The following is a 26,171-nucleotide window of genomic DNA, read 5'->3' as shown; positions in this document are numbered from 1 at the left end:
GGCCACTATCTGTGACAGATGTCACTGACACAGAGCTGGGGAGAGACATGCACAGTCTGGCTTCTGTGAGCCCACAGGAGCTGCTTCTGCATGTCACCGGCCTCCTCCCAGGGTTCTGCTTTAGTAGGTCTGGGGTGGCACCCAAGATACTGATTTCTAACAGGTTTCCAGGAGATGCAACCCTGACTGTCCATTAGAATCACACGGGGAGCTTTTAAAAATTATTGCTACCTGGGTCCTGCCCTGGACCAGTTAAATCTGACTATCTTTAGTGAGACCCTGGCATCAGTGTTTTAAAAATGTTTCCCAGGTGATTCTAATGGGCAGCCAAGTTGGAGAGCCACTAATACCCAAAGAGTGGGGCAAAGTCTCTAGGGCCATCTGTCTCTTTATGAGGCATGATTGAAGGCCTTTGGGGGGACAATGGGGCTGCCATTTCTGTGCTAATGGGTTCATTTTGGCTGTGTGCACCCAGACATATGGGAGCCGGAACTTGAAGCACGTGGGGGTCATCCTGCAGAGGGGCATGCTGGTGCTGCTTCTCTGCTGCTTCCCCTGCTGGGCGCTCTTCCTCAACACCCAGCAGATCCTGCTGCTCTTCAGGCAGGACCCGGATGTGTCCAGGTAAGATGGGCCATGCCATGGCAGGATTGGGGTCCATCCAGGCAGAAGGATGGTCCAATCCAAGGTCAGCCTCTGGGAATTATGAAGGCAAGGATCAAGGCCACACACTAGCTGGCTTCTACCAGGCCTTAGTGCTTTCCACACCTGGCACCTAAGATCTAGACCCCTCATCGTCTGGCTGACTTCTAGGGTCAATAGTTTTGAGTGAAATAAGATCTGCAAACATCCTCCATGTAGGATGGTAGTTTGTGGTGTTTTGTGTGTGTGTGTGTGGTTTTGTGATTCTTGACCCTGCTTGATATTAAAATTACCTGGGTGCTTTTAAAACCCACCCATACCTGGTCCCCCTCCCCTCCCAGCATTCTGTTTCAATTTATCCAGGGTGCAGCCTGGGTATCCATGTCTTTCGAACCTCTAATGAGCTGCCAAGTTTGAGACCCACTGGTTTAGTTGATAAAGACCTTTAAAAGTCCTTGTTCAGGCCAGTGGCTCTGACCCCAGGGGATGTTTGGCAATGTCAGGAGACATTTCTGGTTGTCAGATCTGGTATTGGGTGTTGCTACTGGTAGAAGCCAAGGATGCTTTAAAACAGCCTACAATGCACAGGACAGCTCCTTGTAGCAGAGAATTATCTGGCTGTAGTGCCAAGGTGGAAAAACCCTGTCCTAGACCTAAAGACTTGGAGGAACCAAGAGAGGTAATTTGGGTTTAAGATGACAAGTTCTGTGTGTAAATTCTCACATTTGCTCCAGCATCCTAGGCCCACTGATTCAGAAAGAGCCAGAATACAATAGGCATCTCAGTTGGTGTGTTCTGCTTGCCTTTCCCTTGACGTGGAGACCTCCATCACCTTTTTCTTCCCTTTCATTCTATAGGCTTACCCAGACCTATGTCATGATCTTCATTCCGGCTCTACCTGTAAGTTTTCAAGGGCCAAGAGGCTCCCTTCCTGAGGTAAAAAGAAGCTGAGATAGCCCTGAGCTCAATGAATCAGCTCAATCTTATCCGATGCTCACATGTGGTGTTGGGCCTTCAAGGAAGTGCAGTTTTAATTATGCCCGTGAGAGTCACGAACATTTGTCCCTCGAGGAACACCAGGGTCAAGGCGACTCCAGTAGGCAACTGTCCTGAACTCCTAGAGCTGGAGGGACCTCGAGATCATCCGGGGAGGGGAATTCTGACCTTTTTTTGAAGAGGGGTAAATTCTTCCCCATCTCAGAACCCTGAAGGCCTCACTCTGAACTTTCAGACCTTTTTTGCTTGCTGAGTATGATCACACGGAACCCTGTGTGTGTTAATGTTTGACACAGTCGTGTGTGGTCAGCGGACAATCAGAGCTCGTTTACTGCGTTGGATAGTGTAGCTGTGTGCGTCTGCTCAGGCTGCCACAACGAAACACCACAGACTGGGTGGCTTAAACGACAGAGATTTATGTTCTCACAGTTCTAGAAGCTGGCAAGTCTGAGATCAAGGTGTCACAGAGTTGGGTTCCTCTGAGGCCTCTCTCCTGGGCTTGTAGATGGCCTTCTTCTTGCTGCCTCTTCACGTGGTACCCTCCCCTGTGCGAGTGCACCCCTGGTGTCTCTTGTCTTCTTCTAAGGACACCAGTCCCATTGGATTAGGGCCACACCCTAATGGCTCCATTTTAACTTAGTCACCTCTTTAAAGACCTCTCCAGTCACATTTGGGGGTCAAGGCTGCAACATATAAATTTTAGGGGACACAGTTCAGCCCTTAACAATAGCCGTCTACAGAAATAGAAGTATAATGATGTATACCTGAAATTTATACAGTGTTATAAACCCATGTTACTGCAATAAACAAAAAATTATAAAAAAACAGCAGCAAAAGCAATAGCCATCTGCCCTCATACTTGGCATTGTGATCTTAATTTATCCTGCAACCTTTTAAATTTAATATTTTTTAGTTATTCCACCAAATAGAGTTATAGCCTTGTCTACAAGGGAGGTGCCCCCTAGAGTTTGCCCAGGGGCCTGCCTTTCAGCCCAGAAGACTCCTTGCCGTGCTCCCAAGGAAACTGTACTTCCAGACCCCGAGGTCGCTTGGATCATGTTCGTCCGTAAAAGAGATGATTGGAACACCTCGGCCCTAGACACCTGGCTCCCACCACCTGTCCCCTGAGGGTGGCACGCCTCTGGGCTCACACAGGAGCACGGGGCAGCCAAGCCGATGCTCCCAACTCATGGCTGATGGCAAGGCCAAAACATTAATGCTCACCTCTCTTGTTCTCTTCTAGGCAACCTTTCTTTATGCATTACAAGTTAAATATTTGCTCAACCAGGTAAAGCAGACTCTCTTTTTTTGGGGGGGGTGCTAATGGGAGTTCACAGCTTTCTGGGATTGGAGCCCCTAAAAATACTCCGGGAGACCAGGGTGGAGGAGCTCGCCTGCTGGGAGCCCTGAAATGCACCTCCCCGTGTTGTGCACGCAGGACTTAGTGTGGAGAGATTTGTTAAGTGATATCAAGGAAAGGACAGATTGTTCTTGGCTCTGGAAAATTCTTATTCGATTTCTCTTGGAAATATTACCCTTGGCAGGATAGGGTTAGAGCCATAGCGTTCTTTGGCTCTGTGCCGTCACCCGGCGCCCAGGAAGTCAGGGTGCATCCTGTCTGCTCCCCAGAGAGGGGAAGCAGAAGAAGGAAGAAGTTTTCCACCTATTTAATGTTCTTAAAATTAAGAACCGTCAGCTCTGGGGAGCCAACCGCTGTGCTCAGGTCTGTCTTCCTCAGTGAGGATGTGAAAGCCCAAATTGTAACAATCCCTCACGTCCCTCAGAACTCTTCATACGTGACTAACAGCAATGGCCAGAGGCCCAGGATGGCTGCCCTGGTTCAGTGGGTATGGATTCATGATGCAAGTGTATGTGGGACCATCGACTTCCTTCCAGATCAATCCAGGTGAATGAGAGTACCAGGCCACCGGTCATGGCCACACAGGCAGGCTCTCCAGGGCATATGTGATAGAGGGGGCAAGGGGTGGAGAGAAGGGAAGAAGTTTTTCACCTATTTAATGTTCTTAAAGTTAAGAAATTATTAACAAAACAATATTTCAAATCTTTATTGGTATCAGAATTATATACTTGAAATGTCTGTAAAGAGGCAGAAATCAGCATGTCTGAGCTCTGGGCTGCCCCCTCACAGTCTGTAACCTCGTTTGAAGCCTTAGCACGCTGCGGGGCCTTCTCCCCATGAGTATCCCAACAAGTGTGGGGGCTCCTAACCGCGGGTTGTCTCTTAATCTACCGAGAAGACTGGATGTGAAAACCCTCTATCTAATACCCTGAGGCAGAAGGAAAGACCTAGAAGTAGGAGCCCTGAGCTCAGAGGGGTCGGGAAATGTGAACTGGGTTATGGAGGACACAGAGGGTTCCCAAGGCTGGAAGGAGGATTTTTAACTGTCAGGAGAAGAGATGAGAGTGATGGACATGATCCAAACAAAAATGATGGAGGTCTATGACAAAGAAAGAATTGCCCTGTGGGAGCAACGGGAGACCTGACGATAGGGCGGATCTGGTAGAATGAAATGACCTGTTGGCTCTCGGGACCACAGGAGAGGAAGGAGTTGCATTTAACCCAGTTTCCATCTTGGGGGCCTAGCCCATTTGTGAGTGTGGGACAAAAGAGAAGGAGCTGGTTTGGGGAGAAAGTTCATACACTTGAAGAGGGTACAGGGTTGAAGAGAACCAGATGAAACCCGGGCGAATGCTTAGACTTTTAGGGGGAGAGTGAGAGGACTTTGCAAAAGAAGGTGACCCCGTTGGCCTCTTCTTCCCTTACTCTGAGGGGAGCAGTCTCCTTGCGTGTTCTTGGTTTCCATCTGTATGCCCACGTCTCCCACACTGGTATCTCTAACCTCCACACGTTCTTTCCTGCTGCCTGTAGGGCCCATGCGTGTTTCACACTTGACCTCCTCGTCTTCCCCCACAAGCCCGCTCCTCCGCTTTCCTTCATTTTTTTTCAATTAGTGGCCTCGAACATTTTCTCTCCCGGTAACCTGTCCTTCATACATCCTATCATCTGTGACTCCGTCTTTTCCTTCACTTCCACATCTGATCAGTCACTGGGTCCTGTACATCCCCCTGCTCCTCTCCATCCTCCGTGCCACTGCCTTAACTCGTCTCTCGTGCTTTCTCTTCTGAACCACTTCAGTGGGGTCTTACTTGCTGCCAGGGTTTCCCTGGGTCAAGCCCACACCACACTACTTCTTTTACCTTCTACCTGAAATGCAAATCTGATCACCTGACTCCCTCGCTAAAAGCTAACCAGGGTCTCCTATAAATAGGTGACCCACATAAGTGGCTAGCTGAGATCCTTGTCCTGGCCCCTGAGCTCAAAACCACCACGACCACTGGAGACACACTGCAGTTCGGCAGAGTCGGGTCTATCGACCTGCAGCATTGAGAGATCAGAGGCGCTGTGGGTTCTCGCCAGACAGGGGCAGCATTACCCTGAGATTTGGAAGGATGGAGGTCAGGGGAAATCTAACTGAAGCCGTGTCTGGTAGGCTTGGAGCAAAGCAAGCTGTGAGGAAAGGGATCAACGCCGGGTCTGTGCTGCAGAGTGGACCCAAGGCCTCTCTCCTTGGGAACTGCAAAGCTTAGAGAGAGGTGGAAGATGGATAGATGTAGATTGCTGTGTCCAGACGTTCATGGGAAGCTCTGCCCCTGGGTTGGAAATCGAGGCTGCTTTTTTTGTGAAAGTGAAGTTAATCCCCCAGGCAAGAGTGAGATGCTTTATTTTTATGGATGTGATTTCAAACTGCAAAATTTCACCCAGTCTGTGATTTTAGAGCACCAGGTTTCTCAGAGAGTAAGAAAGCAATAGTCATTCAAAGAAGGGGTGAGGCGACCTTTACCCTGGTTAAGAGGGGAAGTGGTGTTTCCTGTTAACTGCACAGCTGGCTTTGTCCGTGTCAGTTATCCTTTCCTGAAGCATGGCAGGGCAGATTTTTACTTCCTTAGTCCCATGTCATTTTACTGTCACGCCTCAGGTCTTAATTTGAGATGCCAAATAGACTAGACTTTTCTGCCCCAGAGCCAGATATGATGGAGTCCATTCCACACTCCAGTTTCATAAGCTCTCCTTAGGCCAATTTTCTGAACTTCCATTTTGGTCGAGAAAGTGTTGTACCTTCACCCACTGTCCAGTGTGGAAGGTGACTTGTTTATCCTTTTTAATCCCTGCTGGTCCTTGCACTCTTATAGATGAGCCATTTCTCTTCTTCCCTCTCTGCTGCCTTCTCACCTCCTGCCCGTGACTCTCTGTGGCCAGAACTATGCACTTCATGCCTCAGAGAGAGGAGGAGGAAGGTGGGGTGTGGGAAGGCAGGAGCAGCAAGGACAGGGCATCCACAGTCAGGTCCTTCTGCTACACCTGTGACAGCCTGCCACGCAGCCACTTAGAGCCTCCTGCGTGTTTGAGTTCCGTGGATCTCCAGCACAGTGTGTGGTCTCTCCTTGTTGCAGGGCATCGTCCTGCCCCAGATCGTCACTGGAGTTGCAGCCAACCTTGTCAATGCCCTCACCAACTATCTGTTTCTTCATCAGTTGCATCTTGGGGTGATGTAAGTCCAACTGATTCTTGGGACGGGGGAAGGAATGACCTGCATGTGGCTTTTCCAGGCAGTGGGGAGAGTAGGACTTTGACCTGGTCATTGTGTCCCCATGTGGTCTCCTCCTTGGGCTACTCTGGAAAACACTGTCGGGGCTGGAGAGTAATGCTGCTCTGGAAAGAAGATGATCTCGGGGCTGGCGCAGTCATCTCGGCAAGGGATGGGTGCTCACCTTGGCACCGAGCGAGGCGGAGAGAGGATGGAGGACAGGCACCTCCCCTCACTGGGACCGTTCTTCCCAGGGGCTCAGCACTGGCAAACATGATTTCCCAGTTCACCTTGGCTCTGCTCCTCTTTCTCTACATCCTCGGGAGGAAACTGCATCAAGCTACCTGGGGAGGTAAAGACTGCCTTTTGTCTTCCAACTTGGATGTGGGTTTTGTCTCGGGTTGAGCTCCAGCCCCAAGGCAAGATGTGTTGGAAGTGTGTCTGTGTCCCACCTGCAGGATGGTCCCTTGAGTGTCTGCAGGACTGGGGCTCCTTTTTCCGCCTGGCCATCCCCAGCATGCTCATGCTCTGCATTGAGTGGTGGGCCTACGAGATCGGGAGCTTCCTCAGCGGTCAGTGTGGGGACAGAGGGTGACGACTGGTGGAGATGCAGGGGCCCTGTCTGGAAGCACAGCGTCAGCTGTCTCTCTCCACCAGGTATCCTGGGCATGGTGGAGTTGGGAGCCCAGTCCGTCGTGTATGAACTGGCCATGATCGTGTACATGGTGAGTGTCTGAGAGCTGGTGTGGAGGTGCTAGGTGTTTCCCTTGAAAGAGTCCTAAGAATGAGCGTAGGTCTTCATACCACGAAGTGATAGTTTATGAAGTGATTCACGAAAGTAAAATTCCATCCTAGAGCCAGGGAGGGTCCTTTTGGTGTGGTAAGCTCTTCCCTGTGAGGGAAGGGAGTTGAAGGGGGTTGGTGAGAAACTCCAGATGACTTGTTCATTGTGGTTCTCCGTCTCCTAACACAGTTCATATCTGAAAGATGGGATTTGATTGCCATGCTTGCCAAACATGAAGACTCTTTTTCAGTTGTCACAACACAAAGGCCTTGGGGCAGGTGGGGGCATAAAGGGTGATGGTGCTGGCTGTAGGGCAGTAAGGGCCATGCTCCTGCCGAGCTCTGCTCCTGCCTGGGTCTGATGCTCTTAAAACTCAGTGGGACCACTCCTGCATCAGACCCAAAAGAATCTAAAGCAGGGTCTCGAGCAGGTATTTGTCTACTTATGTTCACAGCAGCATTACTCACAATTGCCAAAAGGTGGAAGCAACCCAAGTCTCCACTGAGGGAAGAATAGATATACAAAATGTGGTCTATCCATACAATGGACTATTATTCAGCTGTGAAAAGGAAGGATATTTTGATATGCTAGAGAAGAACCCCAGTCATTAGAGGCTTTCCTTTGACTTGTTTTACTGAAAACATCAACTAGAAATTTTGAAGGGCTTTCTTCTCTAGCAAGTGTCACTTTAGACGTAGATTGAAAGATGGGGACAGAAAGGGAGCGTGTACTATGGAAAAGGACTAAAGCCAGAACATGTGCTTTGGTTATTTGTACTGCGAACACTTAGATTCCGCCCCCGCAAGATTGGTTATATTTAAAAAGTACATGGAAAACATTTCCTGTTCTCTTTAAGAATCATTTTCTGAGGACTTATGGTTTTTGTTTTCGCTTTTTTCTATCCTCAGCAGAATTTTTTAGCTGAAATTTGTCACTTCAACACTTTTTAAATTTTATATATATTTTGTATTTAAGTAAGTTCAGTAACTACATCTAAATCAAGTGGTTAATGGTACATAGTATTCCACCATATGTAGTGTAATTTTTAAACCAATCTCCTGCTGTTGAATATTTAGTTTATTTCCAATGTTTCAATGTTATTAACAACACTGCAATGAACATCTTAGGACAAATATCTTTGTATGAGCTAAATTTCTAAAAGTGAAACTTATTTACAGTTTTGTCTTTTGCATATATTGCCATATGCTTTCCAACAGTCTTATAAGAATTTACATTTATATTTTTCCCTAATCAAAAGAAGGATTTATACCCTTTACTTGTATTCACTAATTATTTACATTTTGCTCCATTTGTTGACTCACTCTATCCATCTATCTATCTATCTATCTATCTATCCATCCATCCATCCATCCATCCATCCATCCATCCATCCATCTATCCATATATCTATCTATCTACTTATCTGTCTGTCTGTCTATCTAATCTCCACAGCCCATATTGGAATACCACTCATTGTTTTGATGATGTCCTTCGTAACTATTTTTCTCCCAAGTTAAGGTGTCATGCCTCTTTAGTGTCCTTTAATCAGAACAGATCCTCAGCCTTTGTCTTTCTCGACTTTGACATTTTTGAAGAATAGAGACTACTCTATATACAGACTTTCCCTCAATTTGTTGTAGATGGTACTTCCTCATGAACAGATTCTGATCTGCACTTTTGGTGGGAATACTACAGAAGTGATGCTATGTCCTTCTTGTGCATGGTATCAGGAGGCACATGATGTGGATTTGTCCCATTATTGGTGATATTAACTGATTGCTTGGTTAAGATGCTGTCTGCCAGTTTCTCCACCATCAAGTTACTCTCTTTCCCTTTATAATTTATAACTAATTTCTGGGGAGATCTATATGTTTTCTCCTACTAGTGAGTTTCTGGTCAGGGACTGTCTTCCAGTTCTTTTATGTTCCTCAGTCTGTGTGTCAGACCTTCTTTGGTCCTGTTCTTAGTCATCCTGATCATAAGGCAAAATTCATGTTTAAACAAGTGTTAAATCTTTTTTTCTTTATTAATGCTAATTTCTCAAGTGGTAAATTTTTAGATAATAGAAATGGCTGATCTTTATTGAACAATTACTACATGTGAGGCACTCTTCTAAGCAGTTAGCATGTTTGTAATCATTAAATCCCTACAATAACCCTACAAGGTAGGTTCTGTTACAAGATCCCTTTTATAGATAAAACAGCTGAGGTCTAGAGAGGGTAAGTGACGTGCTCAGGGTCACACAGCTGATGGTGGCTGAGCCAGGACTTGGACGCAGGCAGTCTGGCTTCAGCATTCCCATTCTTAACCACACACTGTGCTGCTTCTCTGTCTCCTTTGGCACCACCCTCCCCTCACAAAAAGGGTAGCATTGCTGTCAGCATTGTATGTGTCTTTCTGTTTTCTTAAGTTCTTTTTATCCAACATTTTTTGGGGAAAAAAAGTCACTATTTTATGTCTTCTAACCTTGATACCTGGATGGGCTTTCAGCATAGACCTAGCTTGGCTCCTGGCAGCCCATCCTCCACACCCGGGGGGACTGTGACTGTGCATCCCTCCCATTGCACAGGTTGGAAGCTCTGCAGAAAAGCCCAGTGTGATGTGGGTACAGCCTGGGGTTCCAGGTTCCACGGTAGCCTGCAGACTCCAGGGGATGCTGCAAATTAGTCTTCTCAGAACTCTTAGGACCACGTGTTACCAATGAGGTGTGAAGCACAGTCTACAGGTCCCTCTTCCCTGGGGAAGGCGCGTGGTTAGCTCAGAACTGAGCTGAGAGGCCAGGCTGCTCTCACTCTCCTAGTGTCATTATTGTGAGTTTCCTTTTCATTTCAGATACCTACAGGCTTCAGTGTGGCTGCCAGCGTCCGGGTAGGGAACGCACTGGGTGCCAGAAATATCGAGCAGGCCAAGAGGTCCTCAGCTGTCGCCCTGCTGATCACAGGTGCTTAGACCCTTAGTCAGTGACTTGCACATGCAGTCTGTGCCCGTGAGTCCCCTGCAGACCTCCTTTTTCACCTTGCCGTTTCTTCTGCCGTTTTACTTCCAGAAGTCTTTGCTGTCACCTTTTGTGTCCTGCTGTTAAGCTGTAAGGATCTTGTGGGGTACATTTTCACTACTGACCGGTGAGTGCTGAGATTTTCTTGAAATGTGGAATCTGTGGTCAAGAAATGGTTGGGTAAATGCTTTCACACTGGGATTGTTGCATCTTGGAGGTGCCTGAGTCATCTGCAAGATCAGAACTCGCTGGTGTTACCTGGGAAGAACTGATTAGAGACAGAAACTAATTTGTGATCTAGAATGCTGAGTTAGTGGGCATTGGTGGTGATCCATTCTTCCGGTGCTCACGATGCTCATGTATTTTAAAGAAGGAAACTCCTTTTTGGTACCATTGATTACATTTTCAGTTAATTATTTCACTCCCGATGACAACCATCTTGGTATCTCAGGATCTGCCCAAGTGACTGGTTTGTACTGGTCGCCTAATATATTTGTTAATCCAAATTGAAGTTAAAATCTCACTAATGAGCTGTCTCAAAAAAGCACATTATCGGCTTGATTACTGAAGAAGAATTCTTGTACAGGTTGGTTTGGTTGCTTTTGTCAATGAGGCTCGCTGGTCATCTGACCATGTAGATGCGTTGTGTGGATACCTCTTATATGGGATTCTTTTATCAGCAATTACAAAACGCAAATTGACGTTTCCTTCATGGATTCAAAAAGTGAGTGGAGTGGACAGAACTTGCACGGTCTAGTCTTCAGGTATTTGCCTTTTGATTTTGATATTGTTGTCTTTCAGCCTCAGCCACTTTGCTGGGGGGAGATAAGCAGTTTGAATGTCACTCACTTCAGACTGAGTGAGAGGGCAGCCAGAAATCATTCTCATTTTCTTCAAAGGGAATCAGAATTCACTTTATCAGAGGTACATGCTGCACTGATGGCTTCAGTAGGAATGTGGTGGGAGTTTGATTCTGAATCTGTCCACTTCTAGAAACCACACAGCACAGGAACAAGAAAGAAGAACAAAAGGCCCACAAACTAACTATATCTCTGATGAAATTAGGAGACATAGAAAACTCACAAAATCAAATTATTTGTAAGCTGGCCAGGATCAACCGAAACTGGCAGAATCAATGACATAGATTCTAATGATGACATAGATACCTAACCTAATGAGAGAGGAAAAAAGGAGAGAGCACCTCTATACAAACTAAGAAAGGGGAAAATTACTAAAAACAATTTTTTTAAAGTGTAAGAGACTAGTTTGCACAACTTTTGTAAGTAGATTAAAAAATCTGGAAGGATAATAAATAATTTTCTAGGACAATAATTTATCAAAACTTACATTAGAAAACATAGAAGTCTAAATAGACCGATTTCCTTAGAAGAAATAAGAAAAAATTATTTTAAAATTTCAAAAAGCACCAATCCCAGAGGGTTCCAAAGGAGAATTTTATAAAACCTTTAAAGTATAGATAATTCCATTGCTGTTTTAACTGTTCCAGGGCACAGGAAAACTCCCTCATTCTGTTTACGAAGCAAATATAATGTTGGTACCAAGATCTGACAAAGTTTGCACATAAAAAAGAAAGAAAGCCACAGACCAATCTCACTTATTAATATCCAAAATAAAATATTGTAGACAGAATTCAGCAGCACATTAAAAATAATACATTTCGATGGAATATAAAAGTGAATATAATATATTAAGTGGAAAAATCAAGGTGTATAACATCATATAGAGAATATTATAACATGAACTAATAGAGTCTAGAAGGGGAAAATAATAATATATATATGTATTTCCTTATGTTTTCATAAGCACTGGACAAATACAGACAGTCCTAAGAATTGTTACCTTATTGGGGGGGTGGTAATGGGAGGACTGGGAAAGGAGTGGAAGGAAGATTTTCTCCATATCCTTATCATATTGTTTGATTTCTTTTAACCATTTGCATATGTTACCTATTCAAAAAATAAAATAAAATTTGAATAAAAGCACTGTACTTCTGTCCTCTTTTTGGAGGGGGGAGGGAGTGACCATCCTGTTCTGTGCTGGATTTCTTATTTATTTATTCATTCAACAAATATTTATTGCCAGACAATGTTCTAGGTTTATTTGTTAATCACTCAAGGGTATTATGAATTTCTTGCCTCCCCACGTCAGTGGCCGCATTCAAGTTTAGTCATTAAAATCCGAGTCTCTAGCTTTAGAGATTAGGGCCTATTTCTAGGAACCAAGAATAATTCTGTAAACTGTATCTATGACTTTTATAACTTGCCAACCTTGGTTCCATAGAGGGAACCGTAGCTCTTATCTGTTGTGCTTCGTTCAGACACACGGACAGACACACGTGGAATCACGTTAAAAGAAGAATTGCACTGTAATCCAGATTTTATTTTGGGGGAGGCAGAGAGGAGTACAGAATCATTTGATTTACCCGTCTACATTGGTCAAGTGGACTATATATTTTTTCTAAAAGTCGTGAGTTACAGCGTACAGTTGGTTTCCTCTACAGGTTGTCCCTGGACAGGATGTTGGCTGGAATGCCTGAGCCTCACAGTTACACACAGAAGCGGAGCCATCACTGGGAACTGCCAAGTTCCACGCTTTCCACACGTTTGTCTCCTAATCACCATGTGCTTTATTTTCCTAACAGAGAAATCGTTGCTTTAGTGGCTCAGGTGGTTCCAATTTATGCTGTTTCCCATCTCTTCGAAGGTCTTGCTGTAAGTATTTTGCAGTGTTCCCTTAAGCGCTTTTATGATCTATGTGTTTCCTCTGATGATGGTAAATTTAAACGGAGAGGAGGGGCTCGGGGAAGTAGAATACTTCTATCATATTCACTTTACAAGAATACTGTCACATGAGCATGGATTTTAAGTGAGAGTCTCACACAATGGGAAGTGCTCGGGGATGGGAGTCTTTCAGAAGCATCAGCAATGTTCACACTGACGGGTGTTATCTGCCTACAGTGTACAAGTGGTGGCATTCTGAGGGGAAGTGGCAATCAGAAGGTTGGAGCCATCGTTAATGCTGTTGGGTATTATGTGGTTGGTCTCCCTATCGGGATTTCGCTGATGTTTGCAACCAGACTTGGAGTGATCGGTAAGCTTTACCTGTGGGCGGGCAGAGCGGAGTTATCGCGGTCCCAAGAAATGACTGTCAGAACATGCGGACTTTTTTGAGACTTGGCTCTGGAACTGTGGAGCTGTCCCACATTCATTCTGTACCCTGTCCAAGGTAGCAGGGTGGGGAAAGGAGGTAGCCAGGGGCCCAAGGCTGCATGATTGTACCCCTCTTGCCCAGGTGGGCCATCTTCCTCACTGTTGAGCAGAGCAAGATGCCCTTTCTACTCATCTCCCCATCCTGTGTTGTCAAGTTCTCACCTCTTCAAAGTTGGTGACAGCAGGGACTGCTGAAGAAGCATTCAGAAATGTACCTTTTGTGGCCTGAGGTCTGTCCTTTGGTGACAGCCCTGCTATGGGGAGACCTGAGAGTGAGTCCGCAGGACTGACTGAAGCCATCATAACTGGCTCCACTGAAGTGTTTGGGTTAAGGCAGGGAAGCCACGGTCAGCCTTGATGTGATTCTTACGGAATGTGTGGTAGCCTCCGTGGTGGCTGTATACATCCCAGAGCAACACCCGCTGTGTCTTAGCCCACTCAGCTGGCAGGATTCACGGAGGGCAATGCACAGGGACTGACCCCAGAGCTGTGCTCTTGATGTTGCCTTCATCACCATTCTACAGCCTCCACCTCCCGCCTGGTACAACCTTTTAAGCCATGTGTCTTGTGCGTCTCCCCACAAGGGCATGGGTGTGATGTGTGTGAACAGCACACAGGAAGGCAGGGGTGGAGGGGACCTCTTGATCACCTCACTACATTTGGATCCACAGGATCTTAAATTACCAGAGCTAATCTTTAAAAAAGTAGGGAAACAAATGACTGCCCAGCTTAGATTTCTAAAAAAATAAATTGGAATACATTGGCAGTTAAGAAATGATTATATTAAAACTCGAACACATTGTCTTTGGGTGACTTAAGCATGGTTCATTTTTATCCGTCAGTACTTGGCGGGCTCAGAGGCAAAGAGAATTCACCTGATACCTAGAGTGGACTTCCAGTTCAAGGTGTCCCATTGTGTTGCATATTTTTCTCAAGTTCAATAATATTTTAATGAAAAATACAGGAGATGTTCAAAAGAATGGAGTTGCCAATGCAAAGTTCACTGGGCTTACATCATGGTGTAGAAAATTATTTAGCTGTGTTTCTGGCATTATTCATATTTTGGATTTGCCAGTGGCATAGCTAAGGGAAATATTGGAGGAATCCACTTAAAAATACAGATCCATCTATGTCCCAAGTGCTGTACAAGGCCCACTCATTTATTTAAGCAAAGCATACCTACTATGTGCAAAGTAGAAGGAGTTAAGAATCACTTAAAAGAAATGTTGGAGTACAAACTTCCAGTTATAAAATAACAAAGTCCTGGGGATATAATGTGCAATGTAATGAATATAGTTAATAATACTATATTGTATATTTGAAAGTTACTAAGAGAGTAGATCTTAAAAGTTCTCATCATAAGAAAAAAAAATTTGTAACTATGTGTAGTGATGGATGTTAACTAGACTTAGTGTGGTGATCATTTCACAATGTATACAAATATCAAGTCATTATGTTGTACACTTGAAACTAATATAATATTATATGTCAGTTATATCTCAATAAAAAAATGTTGGGGACTCTGGGGAGGTGAGGGCTCTGTGAGAAGACTGCAGTCAATCCCTGCCACCTACCTCTTAGAAAAAAGCATAGTACTAACTGGATTTGAATGTTGTGTCACCTCTGGTAGGGGATGCAGTATACCTATACAAGGTGTCCAGAGGAGTGTCAGAATGCTACAGGTTCTCATGGGCGACTTCAGCAGATCATAATAGCCATCATCAGTCCTTGGCAGGCTTTTCAAATGCACAAGTTGCTGGGCCCAGCCCAGGGGATTCTGATAATCATCCTGTTTTAGGGTTTCTAGGTTGAGTCAAATAGAAATCTTTTAAAGGGTCTATAGTGAAATTCCTGGAAATCTGATTCATAACTTTCAAATTACAGCTGGAGATAGCTAGTTATATTCTGTTTAAGATGGTTAGGGTGAGCTCGTAGTTTCTATGGGTTGGGAACACTGGATTGAAAGAGGAAGCCTATGTAAATATACATATTTGCTTTTACTAGTCCATTATTTTAGGAATGGCAGGTAGTTACCAACTCTACTATTCTAAATATCAGGCTGATCACATCTGAAAAATGTGATATGAGGGTGATTGGTACCAAGGAGCAGAGTTGTAAATTGTACACCGAATCTGGCCACCTCAACCCAAGCCCATGAGCCCAGTGTAGCCACCTTACCCTTGCCCAGATCTAGACTGCTGCAGAAATAAATAAAGACTAACCAAATGGGAAACGCCAAGGCTCTTTATTCTGAGCTTGCTCTAGTGAGGGAGTCAGCCACCATTACTTACGTTTTGGCAGAGACTCAAAGGTGGGTGGAGGAGTGGGAATGATTTACAGAGGAACAAAGGGAAGGCTCACGTGTGCCCTGACGGAGGCTGTTGGTCTGGGGAAGCTGGAGATGGGCTGACTAGAAGCAGGGCATCCTGTGTGATTGGTCAGGGGCGCATGATTTGCTTTCTGTGGTTGGTCCTAAGTTGGAAGCAGGCCCCAAAATTAGGGAAGCTGTAAGTTATTAATCAAGGCCTGGCCATTTGGGGCCGATTATGGCAGAAGTTATTATTTAGCTTCCTGGATTGTCTGTAGAGATAGCAGTCTGGCTTCCTGAAAGTCTGACTTACAGCAGCTGGCTTCATGGGTTGTTTATTGTGAATAAGGGGTTGGTTTCCTGGGCAGGTTGTAGATCAACGTTCTTTTTTTATATGTGGTCTGGCCATTGTCCACTTGTATGTTTAGTCTCTCAGTCTCTCCTTCTGGTCATTCTCTCACTTGAAAGAGGTTGACCAATTCAGGGAAAACTAGAGACTTCACCATTTGGAGATCGTCCAGTCGTCTTCATAGTCAACTGTACTGCAAGATCTTCTTGGGCTTCTTGTTGCTGTATCATCATGGCAATCATCTGATGAGACAGTGGCTGCACAGAAGCATTTAAGACTCTGGATAAAATGCAATGAACCAGCACCATGACCACTGCTCGGGTCCCTTCCAACAAAGTTCAAGAGCAGTTCTTCTCTGATGTCTCTTCCAATAGATGAAATCTCTTGGTTGAAGATCATGAAGAGGCTGTTTAGGAAGATGTGGAAAGGTGGCCTTAACCTGTTGGTGGTGGGACCCTTGCAATATTTTGCCATGTCTGCATGCAGCAGGGCAGAGTCTAGAATTGGAGGTGAAATCCCTTGATACAATGGGCCTTCCAGTTACTGATTCATAGGGGGATAACCAATGTGTCCCCAAGGGAGTGGACCATAAGACTACAAAGACTAGAGAGCTCAAAGGTTTCTGAAAGTTTTGCTAATTTTAATGTAAGGATAACACTGGTCCTTTCAACTTTTCCAGAAGATTGTGGGTGGTAAGGACAGTGTAGTTTTTGAATAAGGGGTAACACTTTACAGAGTTCTTTCATATGGTTCCCTTAAAGTGTGTGCCTCAGGCACTTGATATAAAAGTTGAGGTGCCCCAGGTTGGAAACACAAAATCAAGCAACTTTACAGTGACTGTAACGGCTGCAGCTTTTCAGCAAGGAAATGCTTCAATCCATCCTGAAAACAGACATATGATAACTAAACTGTATGTAAATCCCATGGAGGGTGGAAACTGGACAAAACCCATCTGAAGGTATTCAAAGGGCCCTGGAAGCTTGGTTCCTGGCTATGTCCTACCTTCACAGTTTTTCCAGGATTATGTTGTTAACAGGTGACACATGATCCAAAAACTAACCTCAGCTATTTTTTTGAGGTTTCCCCACCAATGTTGATTTAAGATACTAAGCAACCTGTCTATTCCATGATGAGTAGTTTCATGGAGAAATTTAGCTAATATTAATTTGAAATCATCTCATGCTACCAAGTGGCCATCTTGATAGTGCCAGAGATTACCTGAGTGAAGGGTACAGCCAGATTTTTTCCATTCTTCCTTTTCAAAACCAGGGACTAAATGTTGATATTTTATAATGGCTTCTTTGAATCCCTCCAGAGATTTATTCTTTGTGAGTTTAGATAGGATCATAAACTAGTTAAAGAGGCTTGTTTGGCATAATGATCTGCTAGAGCATTTCCTTTAACTTCCATATTATCTTTTTTTACATGGGCCTCAACCTTTATAATAGCCAGCTCTCTAGGATGTAGGTGCGGATCTAAGAGTTCCTTAACTTGCTGTCCATTTTTGATGGGATTCCAGCAGAAGTGAGAAACCTTCTTTGTTTCCAAAGCATCCCAAAGTCATGTACTCCTCCAAGAGCATGTCTGCTCTCTGTATAGATGTATACTCCCCGGTCTTTGCCTGGTTGACATGCTCTAGGAAGCACAATAAGTTCTGCCAGGGGGGCTGATTTTACCTCAGATGGAGGACTGTATTCTAAAGCTTACACTCGAGATAGCATCTCTTGTTTGATAGCCTCCAGTTTCAGTGTTGAGATGTGATCCAGCAACAAATAATATTAGGTCAGAGTTCTCAAGAGGAGTCTCTAATTTACCTGAAGTGAGGTACAGAGAGTTCCCTAACCGAGAGCAATCACCAGGCTCCCCTTCCTTTGGGAGGAGCAAGAGAGCAGCAGGATTCCAGGTGTTGCAGTGGTGAATGGTAATGGAAGAGGAAGATACCAACAGAATCTCATAAGAGGTTAGTCGCTGGCTGAAGAGTGCTATGTATTGTCAGTAGCAATGTCTATGCTTCATGAGGAACCGTGAGGTCTATCGGGGAGCAGCTCGGCAGAAGCATCAACAGATTTTGCAGCATAGCAGCTATTGTCTGAAGGCAAGAGGGATCAGCCTTTGCAATGGGGTCAAGGGTAAGGCTATGGTACACAATGGGTTTTTGATGGTTCCCATAAAGTTGAGTTAAAATCCCAAGGGCTTGTCCAGATTGCTTATGCATGAACAGACAAAATGGCCTTCTGTAGTTAGGGATGCCTAGAAAGGGAGGCTGTTGAAGAGCTTTCTTCACGTTCCAGAAGGCCTGTTCCTATTTGGGTGCCCTGAGCAGACAGTCTCTCACTGAGGACTTAGTCACTTCATAAAGAGGTGTTGCAATCTCAGGAAACTTTGGCCCCACTGTCTGCAATATCCAGCTAAACCTAGACATCCTCCCAACTGTTGTTTTGTGAGAAGTCTAGGATCATTTCAGGTAGCTGTTGGCTATCAGGAGAGAGTGTTTTCCCTCGTTAGATAGGTCATGCACTAAACGAACTGTGTTCTGGCAAAATTGGAATATATCTTTTGAAACTATGTCCCTTTTCTGCTAAGGCTGAGAGCAAGAAAACGGAATTCTTTTTATAGGCTTCCTCATTCTCTGAACAAAGTGGGAGCTCATCTGCATAGTGTATCCGAACTGAATCACAGGGAAATGTAGATCTTTTACGTCTTGATGGAGGAAGTGAGACAAATGGGAGGGAGCCCCAGTGAAGCCCTGGGATGACTGGGCAGGTATCCTGCTGTCCTCCCCTGGTGGATCCTAAAAAGGTAGAGCCTAGATCAACGACAGTGGAGCAAGTGTCTTCAGGAGGAATTGACGGCAGGATGGTAGTTAGGTGCTACTGGGGACCAAGGGATAACAGTTTTGTTGATGGCCCTGAGGTCTTGAACAAATTGATATCCTCATCCATTTGGTTTCTTTACTAGCAGGACAGTAGTGTTACAAGGGCTAGTTCAGCGTATGAGAAGAACTCTGGATATGTCTTTCAACTATAGGTTTGATCCCTTCATTGCTTCTGCCTTCAAGGGATGCTGGGGAAGTTTAGGTAACCTTTGGTAGGAGCTATCTGAACTTTTATGGGTCCTACTCCAATTATTTGGTGATGTCAGCAGAATATTTAGCCCATGGAGTGTCAAGATCTTTGTCTGGGGTCTGCATCAAATAGAATGGAAGAGGCAAGGCATATCTAGAGCTTGACTATGAATAGCAGAGCCCCCTGGGACCTCGAGAAATAGTCCCTGTGTGTGCACTGAATATCATAATTCCATTTGCACAGTAAAGCTCTGTCTATTAAATTTGCAGGGGTAGTATCACAGAGCAGGAAGGAATGTTTTTTAGTCAAGGGGCCACGGGTTATAGTTAAGGACTGGGAGATTGGGAGAACCTGTGGGTTATTTGGAATACCTACCACCTGTGTGGTGTGTTTACTCTGAGGAAGAGATTGAGCAAAGGTGGTGGGGTTTAATGTAGAAAGAGGGGCACCGTATCCCCCAGAAATTGAGGAAGGTGACCATCTACATTTGTAGTTACTTCACCCTGAGTGTTTAAGGGTGTGGCAGGATGTTGGGTGCTTCTTCCTTCCTCAGAGCACCCTCATTGATCTGAGTTGAGAGATTTTTCTTTGTCTTGGTTTTTCTTTCGTAGTGTCCCTTCTGTTGACAATATCTACAAGCGTCCTTGTCCGTAACTGGTTGGTTGGGGAGTGGGCCACCCAGCTGTTCCATTTGCAGGGCCCCGCGTTTACTTTGGGTCTTGCCTCATTTTTGTTTTAAAGCCCTTTCAAAATGTTCTGCCAGGTGTTGGAGTTCAGCCAAAAGGGCTATTTCCCATCCTAATTTCTGCTTTCAAATTAGGTCTCCGATTTCTTTTTCTCGTTGATGAGATGCAAGGGCTGCTGTTCCATCAGCACCTTCTTTAACTCCGGAATGTTGTGGGAAGGTATTTTCTGTTCTATCTTGAAAATCTCCTATTGTTTCATCTTTTTATTTGTTTGTTGGCATGATTTTTGTTTGAATTATGGCCCAATCAATTTTTTTTGGAAAGGTTTCAGGTATGGATTTTAAGAGACTTTGACTTACTTTTTTGGCCTTTTTATTGGACCCTCGAGTTTGCCATGGAGAGAGGGTCCCTTTCCAGTCAGTCCAATCAGCTTCTGCCATCCAGGTCTGGGGTTCTAACCAACATGTATACAAGCTGATAAAGGTCAGGTAACTCTGGGTTACATGCACCCAAAAGAATTCTAAATTCTTCCATGAATATTTGTTGATCTTATTTGGGTTTAGGGAACTCTTTATAGCTCTTAATTCAGTTCAGGTCTGAGGTTTAAATTCTACAGTTGCCTGCATACCTGGCTTACGGGAGGGATGGATCCTTAGAGGCAACTGGCATTTTGGGGTTTTGGGGAGAGATGTGGGGTACAGGTAGAGAATTTGGACAAGGGGAAGAGAAGGGAGATGCGGAAGGAGTGAGATCAGAAGGACGAGACGGAAAGGGGAGCTGGATATATGGAGGCAACTGGAGGACAAGGAGGGCAGAATTTCTAGAGAAATGAGTCTAGTTTGTTCTTGCTTAATTTTTCAAATTGCTCATTAACTTTGGCCAAAGAATCTTTTTTTTGGAGGCAATTTTTTATTCAGAATTTCATTTGGAGTCCTCTGCATACCAATCAAAAAATGCTGCCCATTGGGCTTGTGAAAGTTTATTCACTTTCTTTCTTAAGGCACCTCTCAAATGAACAATTTTGTTTAAATCAAATGTTTCCCAGAGTGGCCACTGAAGGCCGAAATCATCCTTGGTGAAGTTAAGCCATTTAGAAAGATACGCACAGGAATTCGGATTGTGAAGAGAGTACCTATAAGAAGCAGGAGTTTTTGCAGGCAGAGGAGAGGATGTAGGCCTGGGCGACCATGAGAGGTGGTAACAGTCAGTAGGAATCCAATGCTTGGGCCCCAAACCTGACAGTTGGCCACCTCCAAATGCAGACCTGCCAATCTGCACCCCCTGGCAGGCAGAAAACCAGAGGGAATGCTCTCTGGATCAAAGCTGAGCTCTCAGGACATAAAATTGAGAAAGAAGGAGAACTCCATCTGGTTTTAGTGATAACCCATGGCAGTTTGTCCAAATGGATGCCAGTCAGGTGAGAACCACAAATTCATGGGTCTGTGAGATCAGCTCCCACAACAGGTTTCTAGGGCCTATGTCTGTATTCTGCCCTCTAATTCTCCCTCTTATGACAAACAACACTTTTACACAGCACAACACAAAACAAAACAAAAGGGATGAAAAGGAATGGCCTGATTCCACCAAGGTTATGCCAAACAAATAGGAACTAATGACGAAACCCAGGTACCAAACCAAAGAAGAAAGAGCTGAGGAACTTAGTGCAAAGAGATTGGGATGCAGACCTGATCCTGACTTACCATGTCGTCATGGACCAGACAGGCCACAAACAGGAAAGCACAAGGGGCCTCTGTGGGTACCACACCTGGTCGAAGGCTAGGGTGTTCGGTGACAGGTAGTGCAGACCAGGTCTCACAGAGCCTCCATGGTTAACTATAGAAATAAGTGGAGATCAACCAGATGAGAAAAGCAAAGGCCATTTATTCTGAGCTTGCTCTAGGGAGGGAGTCAGTCAACTATCACTTGAGTTTTGGCAGAGACACAAAGCCGGCTGGAGGAGCAGGAAGGATTTACAGAGGAACAAAGGGAAGGCTCAGGTGTGCCCTGACGAGGCTGTTGGCCTGGGGCAGCTAGAGGCGGCTGACTAGAAGTGAGGCGTCCTGTGCGATTGGTCTGGGGCGCACGTCTGGTGTTCTCTGGGTGATCCTAAGTTGGAAGCAGGGACAAAAATTAGGGAAGCTGTCAGTTATTGATCAAGGCCTGGCCATTTGGGGTCAGTTATTTCAGAAGTTATTATTTAGCTTCCTGGATTGTCCCTAGAGATAGCAATCTGGCCTTCTGCAAGTCTGACGAATGGAGGCTGCCTTCCTTGTTGGTTTATAGTAGATAAATGGTTAGTTTTCTAGGCGGGTTGCTTTAGGTTGTGGGTCAAAGTTCTATATGTGGTCTGGCCACTGTCCATTGGTATATTCAATCTTTCATGGCTATTAGAATTTCTGGTTCTGCCATTAGTTCACTGTTGACAAAAAAAAAAAAAAAAACCCTCATCACTTTGGGTCTCCCAGTGTGTCCCATGTGGGTTCATTAAGCAGAGTTTACATGGTACTCGGAGATCTACAAGGCTTTTCCCAACCACTGTTCCCACTCAGCCTCTCCTGTTGTGTAACCATCTCTTTGCGGATAACCCTGCCCTGGGAGCTCCTGAAGTCTGTGCCAGAGCAAGTAAGGTCCTGCAAGAAGCTCTGAGGGAGGGAGCATTAGTACTTTAGATGGTGGGTGATTTCTGCATTTTTAAAACGTTAGTCACCTTTTTTGAAGAAAATAAGGCATAGTAGTTTGGAAGTACTATTAGAAATAAGAAGTAGTTTGCCCTGGAAATTTTATTTCCTTATAACTGGCACTTTTCTTAATAGCCAAGCATCATGATCGCAAAGGCCAAAAACAACCATGAATGGTTGTTCTGAGCTCCAGAACCCCCGGGAGGTGGCCTCAGGGAGCACTGGGCCTCCCAGAACCTTCTGGTAACCAAAAGAGAGAGCAGGATAGAACTCTCTGGCCCACCGTAGGCCCCACCTCAGCCATGAAAGCAGATTCTCAGAAGTGAGATATGAGAAACATACTTCCCAGGGGCGGCTGGTTTTCCACTGAATTAACCTCTATTAAATATTTCCACTTTTAGGTCTGTGGTCAGGGATCATCATCTGTGCGGTCTCTCAAGCTGTGTGTTTTCTAGCCTTTATTGCTCGGCTAAATTGGGAAAAAGCCTGTCAACAGGTAACTAATGTTCATTGCTGTCCCATTAAAGTTTCCTCTCCTAGAAAACAAACGGTATCAGCTTTGGCTCTCTCTCTCTCATTTTGGAAGGCTCTTTTCTCTTTTATCATGAATGCTACTTTTTTGTTGTTGTTCTAACTGGATTTAATTCAGATGTGTGCATCTTTTTCTCCGACTTTCTAGGGTCAGTGTGGAGTCTGAAAATAGATGAGAGATAAAAGAGCTGAAGGCAAAAGAAAGGAGAATTCTAAATGACCTCGGTCCCTGTCTTCTCCCTCATCTTGTGCTTTTTCCGTCCAACCTTACCCCATCCACTGACCCCATGTCAATCTTTATGAAAGATGATTCCAGGCTTGTGAACTAGAGAAGCTCCAATGTTACATGTCAATTAAAGAAAATGGATTGGCCTTTCCTAAACTGGGTAGTCAAGTGTTTTATTAACACTGGGGTAAAGGCTTGTGGATTTACTTTGAGTTTCATCTTCTAGGCTCAGATACATGCCAATCTGAAACTAAATATGGCCCAGGATGAGACTTCTGCTTTCTCTCAGGACCCACTCGACCCAGGTATGAAAGAACAGCCTCTGCTCTTGGAACAGGCCTGTCTAGGTGGTCCTGGAGGGGCCATTTGTGGAACACAATGAGATTTGCTGCTGAGAGCTCCCATTGAAAGAGGGCAATAATGTTTCAGAAACAAATGATAGTCAAGTAACACCCAATTCGAGGTAAACACACTTAGACTGCTATAGATGATGAAAGGCTACAGGTAGCCAATTCCTTGGCTAATTGACGATACTTACGCAAGCATTCTACAGACATTTCTAATGCCTGGTAATCCGTGCTTTGACCATATCTGACATTTGCATATTTGTTTCAGTTGGGTCCCTGCTGTTCATCAGGCAAACATATGTGGTTTTAAACGGGTCCTTGTTTTGACCACTGGTTCTGGTGAACATCATGCAATGTGTTGATCTTTTTCCTTCTGTCAATCTAGTAATCCCCCCACATTCCCAAGTCCTTAGGCTCTTAGTCATCCACTCACACTAGTTACTTGCTCCTCAAAACTGAAACCCTTTTGAGTTCATGGATTGGCTGAACTGCAGCCCGTGGTCAATTCTGTTGTTTCTGCCAGTTCTCATTCATGTTTTCTAGTCTCCTGTGTGTCTGGTTATCTTTGTATTCCAGACTTTGTATTTGAAAATTGTGGGTAGAACTAATTTGAGGCCTAAGATGACATTGTCTGTCTTCAGAGAGGATCTTCCTTTGCTTCTGTCAAACACTTAGGGTTACCAGCAGTCTAGGGCGATTTCAGAAATCAAGGTTTCTCGACCACCCAGCTGACCCAAAGGCGATCAGCGTGAGGGCTGGTTTACTTCTGGTTTAATTCTTGAGGCAGCCCCTCAGAGTTCCAGCCTGAAGTACAGAAGGGTTTACTTTGGTAGATACTGGACTCCCAAAAGCACTGCTCAGCTTCTTCCTGCCTGGTCCAGAAGGAGAACTCTCAGGGCAAAAGCTGCCCCAAAGGCCCACACACTCCTCTAGGTTTCCGGCTTCCCCTAAATCTTGCCCTGATGACTTTTCATTATATTGTTAGCTCTCTGACCGCTTCAAGATGATATTTTTCATTTGTTTCATCCAGCTTTTATAATTATCTTCAGAGGAAGGGTTGATCCAAGTTTCCTACCATCTACCATTTGAAAAACCGGGATAGTAATAGTACTTACCTCACACTGCTGTTGCCCGAGTTAAGTGAGCTCACAGGAGTAAGTGCTGAAAACTGTGCCTGACGTGGGATGTCCGTGTGAGCTGGTATTATTCTGTTCAAAATTATTTTCTCTCAGAACTCCGAGGGCTTTGTATCATTCCTAATCTTCGCTTATGCTTATTAAGAAGTCGAATGCCAATCTTATGCTTGTTCCATTAGGTAATCTTCCCCTATTTCTCTCTTGGGAAGCCTTCAGGCTGTTTCCTTATTCTTACTATTCTGAAGTGTCGTGAGACTAACCTAAGTCTGAGTCACCATCCTGCCTGGTACTTTGTAGGCCCTTTGATGTGAAGATTCACATCTCTCTTCAGTTCTCTGAATGGCCTTGAATTATTTCTTCAGTTATTTTTCTCCTCCATTGGCCCTGTTCTCTTTCTGAAATGCTAATTAGATGGGTGGTGGCCCCTTAAAAATTTCCCCTATGAATCATAACTTAGGGAGCTACTGTATTTCTCTAGTTCTTGCCCTGGGGCAGAGCTCCCTGGAGGACCCAGGCCAACAGTAGGATCCAGTCAGTGCTTGTGAAAGAGCAAATGCAGAGGCACTCCAGATAGGCTTTCTTTATCCACTGTAGCAACTGCTTCCTGAATTAACTTCATCCTAGCTAGTAGCACATATACGCATCACCTTGTATACATCTTTTATACAGATGAAAAGAATCCTTTTAAGCTGCTAACCAAGTTCCTTTTTCCTCCCAGTGGGCCCTGAAAACCGTGGAGGCATTTTAACAAGAGATGTTGAAAAAACAGATGAGACTCAGCTGGATCAGCAGATGCACCAAGAAGAATGTCCTCGGGTCCATCCAAGGGACACAACTAAGTTGTCCGGGAGACAGCTGCTGCTGCGGCGAGGGCTCCTGCTTCTGGGGGTCGTCTCAGTCCTGCTGGTGGGGATCTTAGTGAGAGTTTATGTCAGAATTCAGTGATGTGGCGAGAGAGAGGCAGGTCAAGAGAGACTTTTGAACTTACAAATAAATAATTCAGAGGCCCAACGGTGGCAGCTCATTTCAGTTAACGTGATTCACCTGTGCCCATGGATTCCAAGACTTGAGAGTTCGGATATATTTTCTAATGAAGAAGAGGAACTAAGGTAAAAACTATGTTCTAGTCCGAGACAAATGTCTGAAAGATTACATCCACCACTGTCTCAACCAAGGACCACCATGTACTGACTGCATCCATCTATATAGCTTTGATATTTCTTTTGCTTACTGTTTTTTTAGACACGAATCCATGTACCGCGTGCTTAAGGATTCTTACTATCTGAATTATTTAAAATATATTTTACAATATATCTTTCCTTGTGCCTTAGATTATTATTCAATGGGAAATGGCATTTGTTAATATTCATTTGGGGTCCAGATCTCAGGCACCATGGGCACTGGAGATGCGTAGCAAGGTAAAAGGGGAGAAGACAGATTATTAAGAAAGGAGTCAGATGGCCTGAATTAGTGTAAGGACCTGTCTTACTATCTGTTTGGACTGACATGGATGGGCAGAGGCAAGGAGAGATGAAGCGGTAGGCTAAGGCCCCACTGGGAACCAGCACTTCATTTTTCTAGAGTGGTGGGC

At 44.8% G+C, this 26,171-nt stretch overlaps 1 protein-coding gene across 1 annotated transcript in view; it reads left to right on the top strand.

The window, feature by feature from the left end:
* Positions 1-25,893, top strand: part of LOC101405956 (multidrug and toxin extrusion protein 1) — a 34,998-nt gene extending 9,105 nt beyond the window's left edge. Inside the window, exons 4-17 of the mRNA XM_014789485.2 lie at positions 476-624; positions 1,500-1,542; positions 2,882-2,926; positions 6,112-6,209; positions 6,500-6,597; positions 6,704-6,817; positions 6,903-6,970; positions 9,862-9,970; positions 10,076-10,151; positions 12,687-12,756; positions 13,003-13,135; positions 22,742-22,836; positions 23,324-23,402; positions 25,299-25,893. Of these exons, the coding sequence (XP_014644971.2) occupies positions 476-624; positions 1,500-1,542; positions 2,882-2,926; positions 6,112-6,209; positions 6,500-6,597; positions 6,704-6,817; positions 6,903-6,970; positions 9,862-9,970; positions 10,076-10,151; positions 12,687-12,756; positions 13,003-13,135; positions 22,742-22,836; positions 23,324-23,402; positions 25,299-25,525 (1,404 nt within the window). The 3' untranslated portion in view covers positions 25,526-25,893. The remainder of the gene's footprint in view (positions 1-475; positions 625-1,499; positions 1,543-2,881; positions 2,927-6,111; positions 6,210-6,499; positions 6,598-6,703; positions 6,818-6,902; positions 6,971-9,861; positions 9,971-10,075; positions 10,152-12,686; positions 12,757-13,002; positions 13,136-22,741; positions 22,837-23,323; positions 23,403-25,298) is intronic.
* Positions 25,894-26,171: the final 278 nt, after the last annotated feature.

This window comes from Ceratotherium simum, chromosome 16, assembly GCF_057802395.1.
Source record: "Ceratotherium simum simum isolate JZ-2026a chromosome 16, ASM5780239v1, whole genome shotgun sequence".
NCBI lineage: Eukaryota > Metazoa > Chordata > Mammalia > Perissodactyla > Rhinocerotidae > Ceratotherium > Ceratotherium simum.
The sequence above is the reverse complement of the archived record's forward strand: the minus strand, read 5'-3'. Positions and strand labels throughout refer to the sequence as shown.